At 37.9% G+C, this 12753-nt stretch overlaps 2 protein-coding genes across 18 annotated transcripts in view; one reads left to right on the top strand and one right to left on the bottom strand.

Moving 5' to 3' along the window:
• LOC127791767 (choline transporter protein 1-like) overlaps positions 1-12753 on the top strand; it is a 55940-nt gene that overhangs the window by 34630 nt on the left and 8557 nt on the right. The window contains exons 2-4 of the mRNA XM_052321782.1: positions 519-756; positions 11211-11569; positions 11723-11868. Coding sequence (XP_052177742.1) covers positions 572-756; positions 11211-11569; positions 11723-11868 — 690 coding nt within the window. The 5' untranslated portion in view covers positions 519-571. The remainder of the gene's footprint in view (positions 1-518; positions 757-11210; positions 11570-11722; positions 11869-12753) is intronic.
• LOC127791768 (putative nuclear RNA export factor SDE5) overlaps positions 1-12753 on the bottom strand; it is a 52871-nt gene that overhangs the window by 14033 nt on the left and 26085 nt on the right. The window lies entirely within an intron of this gene.

Here is a 12753-nt window from a genome sequence, read left to right on the forward strand (position 1 = left end):
TATATTGTGAACGGAACAGAGCACAAAAACACCACCCTTCTTCTTCTTCTTCTTCTTCTTCTTCTTCTTCTGGGGTTGGGTTCATTGCAATTAATTAGCAAATTCAGTAACAAAACATGATGATGGATGGGTGTGGGTGGTTGGGGTTTAGGGTTTATTTAATTTTATTTTGATATACGCATACGAACGAACGAACGTAAGCCCAGCTGAGCTGAGCCGACGGAGGATGGCGGGGGGGGGGGGGGAGGCGTATATTTAAATAAAATCGCAGTCTAAAAGTATTATTAAACATATAATATATATTTATATATATAATAGAAAATGAAGGAAGGAAATCTTTGTCTTAACCTCAAAGCCACTTCACTTCACTTGCCTTTCCTTGCCCCAAACATTATATATCGATCCATCATCATCTTTATTAATATATAAATCCTGCCATAATATTCCTTCCAACCCCTTTGGCCGCTCCGCTCCCCCCCCACCTTTCTCTGTTGCTTCTACTTTCCCTCCTCTCTCTCCTCTCCCTCTCTCCGTGGATTCACATTCTCTGTCCAGGAAAGAGCTTTGAGGTATGAGGGGTCCTTTGGGGGCAGTCATAGGGAGGTACCCTTCAAGCGACGGGAGTGCCCAAACGGCCGGGATCATAAAGCACAACAGAAAATGCAGGGATATAGCCTTTCTTGTCGTCTTCATTGCATTCTGGGTTGGAATGATTGTCAACTCCAGCTTCGGATTCAACAAAGGAAACCCGTTAAGGTACACAATCAAGATTACCCCTCTCATCTCATCTCCCTTTTCCTTTCACACTCCAATTTCGTTTCTTTTAACTTTATGCTTTAAATTTCAAGGCAGATTGCGCCCGCCCCCCCCTTTGATTCTTTTAACTTTATGCTTTAAATGTGAAGACAAAAGATGGTTAAAAATGGTAGTCTTTGAGATTATGATGTGTCTGTCAGAGAAGGAAATGGTTTGTATCTGCCAAGCCCGCTGCTTATGTAGTGTATCATACTTCCAAAATTTGGATTTCCGTTTGATTTCTTTATGGGTCTCTGGTTAAGTTTGTTTATTGGAATCTTTGAAATCTTAGCTTCAAGGAAATTAACACTCCCTCCCATAGTGTTTTAAGTCTCCTTTCCCCACTTTCGCTTTGTGGAGTTGGGCATTAATGTTTAGTTTGTCTCTAGCAATTTCTACTACCTTACACCTACGAAGTTACTAGCAGTAAGTGGTATTGCAACAATAGGGTTGCCGTCTCACAGGAAACGTTGGAAGATTCCAATCCTTACTCTCATTTAGGCTTGGGACGTAAAAATTCAGATCACATTGTTTTGGTGGCTGGACATGATGGATTTCTGCTGTCCCTGTTTGGTTAGAAAAATTGTTAAAATGGATTCTTCGTTACTTACACACACACACACACACACACACACGCATATATATTTCATCTTCTTGTAATCTGTGCCCAGATGTCATTGATTCCATGCTCAACCATGGCCTGGTAGGATGCTGTTGTGCCTTTAAAAAGTACAGTGAGCAGTGAAAGAGCTTCTAGCCTATTTGAGAGGATTGGATGAGCGCTGAGTTGTCATTTGATTCAAGTTCCTTCCAAGGTGGCATTTTTGTATATTTGACTTCTATTAGTTCTATGATACGAGGAGAGGATATATGGCGGTGGTTGGTGATTATGTCCAAAAAAATGTGGAAATTTGTTGGTCATCTTCTTTTGCAAGGGATTTTCAGAGTCTCTTTCTTTTGAAAGCAATTAAAGCAATCGTGCTTTCAATTTAAAACTCCTATGTTATATTAAAAAACATACAAAGATCTTGTTCATACTTTTGCACCAAACTATTGACTAAAAAGAAAGATATCACTCCTAGTGTAATTTTCAGTTGTTTATCAATAGATTCCTTTTCATAATGTCCACAAGTCCCACAATTATAGAGCCTCTAGGTGTATCCACACTAGGTTGTCTCATGCTGACAATGCAAAACTATAGCCAATGCCCTTTGGAGTGATTTTTCCTTGACTTGGCCTGATTCGGAGAGGGAGAGTGATATACATAGAGTGCTAGCTTCCTTGTTGCTGTCCCCTTCTTTTATATAGGAGAAATTAATGCTGTCATGTCGCCCTAATAATTAATTCGTAATCATTAAAGACATAACTTCAAAGTATTTGCACATATATTCTCTTAAAAACTACTTTAGTTGCAACATTAGCTCTCTTTTACTTTCAAGTTTCGTGACCATTGGTTCAAGCTATGTTGGTAGAAAGAAGGAGTCTTAATCTCATTAGGATTTATCAATTGAAACTCTTTTTGATTACTTACCAAAACAAAAAAACCCATTCAGTTAAATTGAATTAACTATTTGATTATTATATGAACCTCTACAACTCATGAGTGACATCTAGCAATATTTCATGGTCATCCAAATATTGCAAATGTATATTGAGCCTTTTTATTAACAGTCACCGTGTAGTCGAATCTTTCTACCGAACAATACCATTTACTTGAATGAAATTATGGATATACCATTAACATAAGTTATTTCAATCATATGTGATCAGTCTTGTGACTGTAACTCTGTTGATCCACTTGGAACTCTTTGCAAGCAACCAATACATCTTGGCTAGGGAATTTTGTTAGCTATATAACATGTGGGTCATATAAGACATTCTCCCTCTTTATTGAAATTGAACATGTCTTTCATTTATGATTTACTATGAACAGTATATGCATGATTAAATTAAATGTCTTGATTAGAATAGCCATACTGCATGCTTACATTAAATTATAATAATTCCATACATAAGACAACCAGTGCCTCAGAGGTCAAAGGATCACTTGTGCTACTGCAACATGGTTTGTCATTTGTCAAACTCCATTGGACAGTTCCATAGAGCTTGGTCAAGTTCAGTATACTTGTGCTCTAATAAGCGCTTGTGTGCTTTCTTTATTATCTCCACACAAGTTAGTTGAAACTGGCTATCCTTCCTTCTGCTACCAAGCATAAAATGTGCTATTCTATTAGAATAATCATTGCCTATACGAATAAATTTTAGTAGGAATATTTATGATATAAGTATTAAAAGATATATGTCTTGTGCTCCTAACCTCTTTAAGTGTATTTTTTCTTTTAACTTATAATTTATGGATTATTTTTTATTTTTTTGCTTGTTATAATCGTTGGACTTACTCATGAAATAAATAAATGAGTGACAAACATGAATAGATTGCTTGCCCTTTATTAATTAATATTATATGAAAAATATAACAAAATGTTCGAATGCACAATGTTACTCAATTTGAATTTAAAGCACCTTACTCAATTTGAATTTGACAAATATGAATATATATTGGGCATGTTCGGCATTGGGCTATGTTGGGCATGGTTATGGAAGTGCTTAGAGCTTAGGGTTTTTGGTTTGCGCAAGGGAGCTTGAGACGCACTTGAGGATGTTGAAAAATAGGATAAGAGAAGAAATTATTATTTTATCCTTGTTTATATGGGTGAGGGAGTGTCCCCCCCCCTCTCTGGATTCTTTTTAGCTATTTTGGACAATTTGCTTTGTGAGTCGGTATTCATTTTCTTTTTATGAGATTTGCCCCTTCTTGGCATTTCCTTTTTTGATATCATATTTTTGTTGCTTATTAAAAAAATACTAGTTTCCTAGTTAGAGAAGGACATTATGTGCTTGGAGATGGAGGAGTCTTCTTACGTATACTCATGCATAGACCATAGAGGCCAGCTTATCAAATAGTCCAAGCATTGACAAGCAGTTCAGATTTTTTTTTTTTTTTTTCTGTAAATCAAACAGTTCAGAGTTACCAAGTAGATGGGTGAGAATTGGCACCAAGTTGAGCTGCTATGTGGATACATCAACTTGAGAAAAGTTACTAACACCTTGAATTGATAATATTAAGGAAATCTCCATGGTTGTATATGGAAATCTCTGCATGCACACGTCTTGATTGTCATCTAGAGATATCTCTATACTTAAAGATCGGCTGAGGTACAAATCCTTGAAAAGCAGGTAAAATGAGTGCCTCTCAGTCTACCCTTATCTTAATCCACAAAGCCACGTGATCCTGAAAGGTGCCTTTAGGTTCTTAATGAATCATGACCCCAACACTTATTCTTGAAGAGTCTCAAGTTTGAGGCTAAATCATCCAGACTTCAGGGTAAGAGATCTGATTCAACTTTGGGAATACATGTTTGGGTCATCAATGCGTTACCTTGTAAGAAGGAGATCAGATGGCTGCAACGTGGCATGCAACATGGCAAATGGGCCAATGTGCTCATTTGCCAGCATTCTTCTGAATAGTTGCTGCACAATCATCTTAGTTACACCAAATGGCTTCATGCTTGTGTTGGTAATTGGTTTTCTCAGCTTTGGGTGTTAACATGATCACTATGGGACAAATGTCCCTGGTTTTTGAAAAAGAAATATAGATAAAATTAGGGTCAAAGGGTTATGGTGAATGCCGTGCGGCTTTAGCTTTGAGATTTGATATAGGTATTGTTAATAGTTATAAATGGTTCCCGTGGTTGATTATGGTTGAAATATGGTGATATCTTGTCGAGATAATGCCCCAATTTATGATTAAGATTAAAGCTCCAGCTTCCCTAGATTCTAGGAGGAGATAGGATCTTATTTCTAGGAGTAGATGGGATCTTATCTATCTCTTAAATTTAGGAGATTGGTTTATCTTAAAATCTGTTGTTATATTGTATTTTAAATAACTTTGTTGTATTTTAAATTCCTAGATTTTAGGAATCTTTGTTTGTTTAAACTTCTCATGGAGTATTCAATGGAACACAGGAAGTATAATTTCTTTCTTCCGAGATTACATCATCCAAGCTGTGTCTTGCTGTTCGTTACAGTTTCACATTGGTATCAAAGCCTTCATTGCTGCTCTTAGATTCTGATTGTGCCTTCATTGCACTCCTTTCTCTCATTCTTTGTTTCCTCTCCTAGGCCTTTATTGCCTTCTCTTGATTTCTTCATTACTAAGGATGTTAGAAATCTCAGAGGTTAATCCTTGCCTAACCACTGGTGAGTCAGAACCAGATTTGATTACCGGAACAAATGGAAGTACCGGCATCGGTTCTGGATCTAGCAGTTGAGAACTGCCTGGAATGCACATTTCCTACAGACTGGATGGGAAAATTACCTCCAATGGGCACAGTTTGTTCGAACCTTCCTCAAAGGACGAGGAAAGCTAGGATACCTCACTGCTTCACCTTCGAAGACTACTGATCCAGCTTTTCTGGCATGGGATATCGAGGACTCCCTCATCATGTCATGACTGTGGAATGCCATGCAACCTGAGGTCAGTAAGAATTATATGTTTTTAGATTTTGCTAAGGCCATTTGGGACACCATTAGGCATACCTATTCCAAGGTACAAGATGCTTCGGTAATGTTTGATATCAAAACAAAGATTAATAGTACTCGACTAGCATCTCTAATTATTACTGAGTATTTTAACAAGATGAATGGGCTTTGGTTGGAGCTAGATCAATATCAAGAGATCGAGATGATATGTAGCGCTGATGCTGCCACTCTTAGCCAGATTATTGAAAGAGATAGGATTGTGAAATTTCTAGCTGGATTGAATGAAGTTTGATCAAGTGAGGATTCAGATTTTTGGTAGGGAGAAGCTACCCTCCTTGAATGAAGTTTTTGTTATGGTGAGGAGTGAAGAAAACCGAAGGGGAGTCATGCTTAGTGACAGTGGAACAGAAGGATCAGCCATGGTCACTGCAAAAAAAGGATGGGGCACTGTTCAAAATGGAAAAAACAGAGGCCAAAAATCGTGAAGGACTTTGGTGTAGTTTCTGCAACAAGCCTAGGCATACCCGGGATCATTGCTTCAAACTTCATGGCAAGGAGGCTGTGTTAAAGAAGATGGGAAGGTTTTAAAAATATGGCAGCACAAAAGCAGGCTTACATATCAGCCAAGGAGCACGAGGAAGGAGAGATAGCTAGTAAGGCATAATCAGCCCCAGGTATTGATCTTGCTCAACTTGATGGTGAGGAGATTAACAAACTTAAGGCTTTCCTTAAGACCATCAACGATGGAAACTGTGTTTTCGCCCAATAAGGTAATTGTTTACATTCAGTCTCTCTTAATGTCTCCAAATTGATAAGAATGATATTTGGATCCTAGATTCAGGAGCCACTGACCATATGACCCTTGATCCATGGTTTTTGACACTTATAAGCCTATTGTAACCTCTAAACAGATTACCATTGCTAATGGAACCTCAATTTCCATTAAAGGTCAAGGAACAGTTATCCTCAGCCCAAATATTACTCTTCAAAAGGTCCTACATGTGCCAAACCTATCCACTAATCTTGTGTCTATTCATCGGCTTACTAATGATCTAAATTGCCATACCAATTTCTCTCCTAATGTATGTGAATTTCAGGCCTCGAGGACCTGGAAGATGATTGGTGCAGCTAGGGAACAGTATGGGCTGTATTTTCTGGAGAAAAAGGGAGGCTATCCTTCGGCTGGAAATCGATCTTTTAAGGCTATTGGATTCTCTCAATTTACATCTAATCCCACTGCACATGTTTGGCTGCAACATTACAGGCTTGGTCACCCTCCATTTTCTCTTCTAAAAACCATGTTTCCTTCCCTATTTTAGTCCCTAGACCTTAGTGAATTTCAGTGTGATGTATGTGTTATTTCCAAGCATCACCGAGTGTCCTATCCACCTAGTAATAAAAGGTCATCTAAACCTTTCTCTTTGGTTCATTCCGATCTTTGGGGACCCTCTAAAAGGCCAAATTTTTGGGGGGGCCGATGGTTTATTTCATTTATTGATTATTGTACTCGAATGACTTGGGTTTTCTTATTGAAAGATAAGGCTGCAGGTAGCACCATTCTAATCTCCACTCAATTCAATTGCTAAATTCAGAAATTCCAAACTGATAATGAAAAGGATTATGTTAATAATCATTTGCACCAATTCTTTCAACAAGAAGGGATAGTTCATGAGTCTTCTTGTGTCCACACTCTACAACAAAATGGAGTGGTGGAACGGAAGATGAGACACCTTCTTAATGTTGCTAGAAGTCTCCTACATCATCATAAAGTGCTTAAGAATTTTTTTGGGGGAAGCTATTCTTACAGTAGCCTACTTGATAAACCGAGTACCCTCAAAAATCCTAAACCATCAAACCCCATTTCAACTCCTATCTACTCATTACCCGGATCTAAGTTTGCATTCTCCTCTTCCATTGAAGGTCTTTGGGTGTGTTTCTTTCGTTCATATTCCTAAGCAAAATAGAGACAAACTTGATCCTAGGGCCCTAAAAGTGTGTTTCCCTAGGCTATTCTCCTACCCAAAAGGGGTACAAATGCTACCATCCAACTACAAAGAAATTTTATATTTCCAAGAACGTTACATTTGTTGAATCCCAACCGTTTTTTTCTTCACCTCAGACTAGTCGCCGGGGGAGAATTTGGATGGTGACTAGGCGGTTGGGGATATTTTTCAACTAACTGAAGCACAACTCCCTAACTCTCAGCTCTCTTCTTGTCCTCCATTCAATTCTAGGCCTCTCTCATCTCAGCCAAACAACAGCAGTGAGCAGATTGTTCCTAAATCTCACAACTTGCAATCCAGCCAGCAGCCTCCAGGCCGTTTCAAGGGATCTCCCTATGTTTTCAAAAGAAGACAGCCTATTCTAGATCCACAGCAAGTACCACCATCTGACTCTAGTCAAGGTAAGGAATTTATACAACCCTCTATCCTAGAAAATGACTCCCAGCTTTCTGTTTTAGATTGTTCTAATCCTTCTAACCCAAGTTATGATGATTTAGATCTTCCTATTGCTGTTAGGAAGGGAGTCAGAAGCTGTACCCAGCATCCCTTAACCAATTTCTTATTCTACCACTGGTTGTCCCCAAAACAAAAAGGATTCCTAGCATCTTTGGATTCAATTGCCATTCCGAACTCAGTAGAAGAGGCCCTAAGAGATCAGAATTGGAAGCAAGCCATGATGGAAGAGATGAGAGCCTTAAAGAAAAATCAGACTTGGGAAATTGTGTCACAGCCAAGGGGGGTTTTGCCAGTAGGATGCAAATGGGTATTCAATGTAAAATACAAGGCTGATGGAATATTGGAAAGGTACAAGGCCAGGTTAGTAGCCAAAGGATATACCCAATCCTGTGGCATAAACTATTTTGAAACATTTGCTCCAATGGCAAAGATGGCAACAGTGAGAATTCTAATTTCTTTGGCATCATTTTTTGGATGGACATTGCAACAGTTTGATGTTAAGAATGCTTTTTTGCATGGAGACCTAGAAGAGGAAGTTTTCATGGAGTTGCCTCCAAGATTTCAAGGAGAAGAAAAAGAAAAAGTCTGCAGGCTCAAGAAAGCCCTCTATGAGCTCAAACAATCCCTAAGGGCCTGGTTTGGCAGGTTCTCTAAAGCCATGAAGACTATGGGATACAATCAAAACCAGGGTGATCATACACTCTTCATGAAGCACTCAAGGGAAGGAAAAATTACAGCCTTGCTAGTATATGTGGATGACATAATCGTGACTGGAGATGATGAGGAAGAACAAATGCTACTAAAGAGGAATCTAGCCCAAGAGTTTGAAAAAAGATCTTGGTATCCTCAATATTTCTTGGGCATTGAAGTGGCCTACTTTAAGGATGGTATCTTCCTATCTCAACATAAATATGTTTTGGATCTACTTGCTGAAGCAGGACTTATTGGAGGCAAGGGTTCTAGTGTCCTAGCGGAACCTAATGGAAAACTATAGCAGAATCCTGATAGTCAACCAATTGACAAAGGGAGATATCAAAGGTTAGTGGGTCAGTTGATATACCTTTCTCATACTAGACCTGATATTACCTTTGTTGTTAATCTTGTGAGCCAATTCATGCATAACCCAATCGAGGAGCACAGGCAAGCTGTAAGGAAGATACTTGGCTATCTCAAGACTACTCCAGGTAGGGGTTTATTGTTTAGAAGAGAAATTAGATGTTAAAGGCTTTACTAATGCTAATTATGCGGGATCTATCACTGATAAAAAATCAACCACAGGGTATTGTGTATTCTTAGGTGGGAATCTAGTGTCCTAGAGGAGTAAGAAACAGAGTATCCTGGATAGATCAAGTGCATAATCAGAATTTAGGGCATGGCCCTTGGAATGTGTGAGTTGCTATGGCTCAAGATTATCCTAGAAGATTTGAAGATAAAAGTTCAGGGAACAATTGGGTTATCTTGTGATAACAAATCTGCTATAAGTATTGCACACAATCCGGTTCAGCATGACAGGGCAAAACATATTGAGATAGATCAATACTTTATAAAAGAAAAATTGGATGCAGGATTAATCTATATTCCTCATGTTTCATCTGAGGAACAAGTAGCTGATGTATTCACAAAAGGTCTGGCAGCCAAGAGGTTTGAGGATCTAATATGCAAGCTTGGAATGGTAGATATCCATTCCCTATCTTGAGGGGGAGTGTTGAAATATGGTGATATCATTGTCGAGATAATGTCCCAATTTATGATTAAGATAAAGCTCTAGCTTCCCTAGATTCTAGGAGGAGATAGGATCTTATTTCTAGGAGGAGATAGGATCTTATCTATCTCTAAAATTTAGGAGATTGGTTATATCTTAAATCTGTTGTTATACTTGTATTTTAAATAACTTTGTTGTATTTTAAATTCCTAGATTGTAGGAATCTTTGTTTATTTAAACTCCTCATGGAGTATTCAATGGAACACACGGAAGTATAGTTTTTTCTTCCGGGATTACATCATCCAAGCTGTGTCTTGCTGTTCGTTACAGTTTTCGACAATTATTATTAATCATCAACTAAAAAATGCATTTCTTTTAAGGTCTTGTGATCTGAAAAATGTCCTTCTGAACATTTGATAGTGTTTTTTGGTGTAATCTTAGAAATTTAACATTAAGACTGTTCTGTCATATTTTGCCTCTTCTTATCTGTTTATGTATGGCTTTGATTGCCTACCCTTCTTGCAAATTATGCCTGGAGCTCTTTCATTAATTAATTGCTCTGCATGTTATTGTCTGAAGATGTTTTGCATGTTTCAACTACTAAGGACTTGGAAACAGATAATATAAAGTGATCACATTTCTGTCATGGATGTTTTAACAGACTTGCTAGAGTGTATAATTTGGTAAAGTAATTGTAAGACTTAACATGCACCTAACTCATTATTTTCTGTTCTTTGACTATGGGGCATTGTAAGCCTAGAGAAAGGATTAATTAGATTGATGGAAAGATTTCAAAAACAAATGTGCTATTAAACAAATTAGTAAATGATTCTTAATGGGGTAAAATGCAAGCATTCACAATGGTGGAACTCAGAGTAGATGAATGTTCCCATGCTAGAATATAGATGGAGACCCCCCTCCCTCCTCCTCGTGAGTTTGCTTATTGGTGTTGGATCATGAAATTTAATATGAGGGTTGGCCACTATTCCAGTTTGGTGTTATTTCCTTCTTGCAAATTTAATTTGATATTTATAGATAATTCTGTAGATATCTTTTTTTTTCTGTAAATAATTCTTTAGATATCATTTTCTGCTTGACATGATTCTGTTGATGTGGAAAGTAAAATCGAGAGGTTTAGAAAATATTCTGTGCTAAATAAAGGATTGGGTTTCAATACTTCTAGTAGTCTCAAATTAATAATGTTAATGGGGAGGTAGAAAGAGGGATACCAACAATATTCATTTACAAACAACTCTCTAATCATAGGTAGCTGTGCTTTAATAATATCCATTGCTTTCATCTTAGGGAGGGGCATTCAATACAATGTTGATGATATTGACTTGAGCTTAAGTTGACTTAAGCTGTAATGAGACTTATTACAGCTCTCTTGTAAGACACTCCTCCTCGCTTCCCTGTCCAATCATTCCCTAGATTGTCATTAGACTTATTATGGTTCTCTTGTAAGACACTCCTCCGCAGCTCCCTACCCAATCATCCTCCTAAACATTTTTGGTGGAACAATGGGCTAGTTTTAACTTTAAGTGCATAAACCCTTCAAGTGTAACTTGTATAAATTTGCACAGCAGACAGGTATTTTTGAAAGCAGATTGGTCCATTTTCTGTGTGCTTATTCCATGGACTTAATGCTTTAATTTTGCTCCCTTTCTTCCCTTCATTTTAAATGTGGTTCTAATGTATTCTGTGAACTTTAGGCTTAACTATGGGCTGGACTATAAAGGAAATGTATGTGGCGATAGGCATGCAAATCCTGACCTTCGTGAACTGGAACTCAGATATTGGTTGAACCCCAACCAGGTTTACCAAAGTGGTTTGAAAAACAGCAATTTCAAGCTTGACAATGCCCGGAGTATCTGCTTAATGGATTGCCCTATCCCGTCGGAAGATTCACTGAATTGGGTGTGCGATTATCCAGACGGAGATATTCGCCTCAAAGTTGATGACTGGATTGATAGGAACTATGATTATTTTGCAGACCTTACTCCAGTGCTAAGGAACACATCTCTTCAACTTCAAGGTCCCTGTTATCCTGTTATATACCCAAGTGTAAATGGTAAGCTATTTGAAGTTTAGGTTTGGACTTCAACTTCTGGTATTGGGATAAAATTGCATTATCAAGATTAAAACTTTTTTTTTTCCTTTGTAACTTCAATTTATGGGTATGTGCCTTGTCCTTTAAGACTCTATAAATCTTTTCCTTTTTCAGTTTACTGGACTTGCCAGTTTATAGCCCGTGCATCAAATGTTTCTTTGCACCATTGGCAGCAGATGGGTGGAGTGAGCATTGTTGAAGACATACTCATAGATAAATCTATTCACAAGTCCATCAATTCACATTCATCAGTTTTGAAGGTAAAGTATTATTTTTGGTCTGTGTCCCTCTTTTTCCAGTGGTCATGCTCTAATCACTTGACCTTAATCCTAGCCATTTGACATTAAATTTAAATGTAGTTGGATAAAGAGTTACCTAGTTTCATTGAGAGAGAGAGAGAGAGAGGTGGGGAGGAATATGGTTGTGGTGCATAAACTACTTCAGTTCTGGAGAAATCTTTTTTTTTTTTCTTCTGGCTTAGTCTCAGAACTCAACTTGATAAAGAGGACACCCCTAGTGCACAAAGCTCTACTTTGTGAGGGTTGGGAGAGGGTCGTTTTTGCACACGACCTTTCCCCTTATTATTATTATTATTTTTTGCAACAGGCTGTTTCCACTGCTTGAATGCTTGACGTTCTAATCACAAAGAAGAAACTTTTCCATTGATACCAAGGCTTGCCCTCAAAAACTCACTTGTTAATTTGAAATAAAACCAGATGGTGTTGTTTTGCCCTGGACTTTTGCCTAGAGGATCCTAGAGTCAATAGTTCTACAGATGTGTGTGAGGGTAACCCTTATCAAATTATTGGAGTTGTTTTCCTATCAATTCCAGCTGTTGAAGAGACATCTGTGTCTGTGAAGGTAACTTTGTTTGATACCTGATAACTATTTTGGTTCTCTTCTAAGAGGTAAACAAACAACAACAACAACATATTCAGCCTTTATCCCATTATGTGGGGTCGGCTACATGAATTCTAGACTTCCATGTATTTATGTCTTTTGTCATATTTTCATTTAGGACCATACACTTCATATCAAACTTTAATGTCTCTCCCTAAGTCTTCTTGGGCCTGCCTCTATCTCTTTTTTTGGCTAATTGTTCCATTTCATCAACTCTCCTCACAGGAGCATCTCTTGGTCTTCTT

Source organism: Diospyros lotus, chromosome 15, assembly GCF_014633365.1.
Source record: "Diospyros lotus cultivar Yz01 chromosome 15, ASM1463336v1, whole genome shotgun sequence".
In the NCBI taxonomy this organism is placed as follows: Eukaryota; Viridiplantae; Streptophyta; class Magnoliopsida; order Ericales; family Ebenaceae; genus Diospyros; species Diospyros lotus.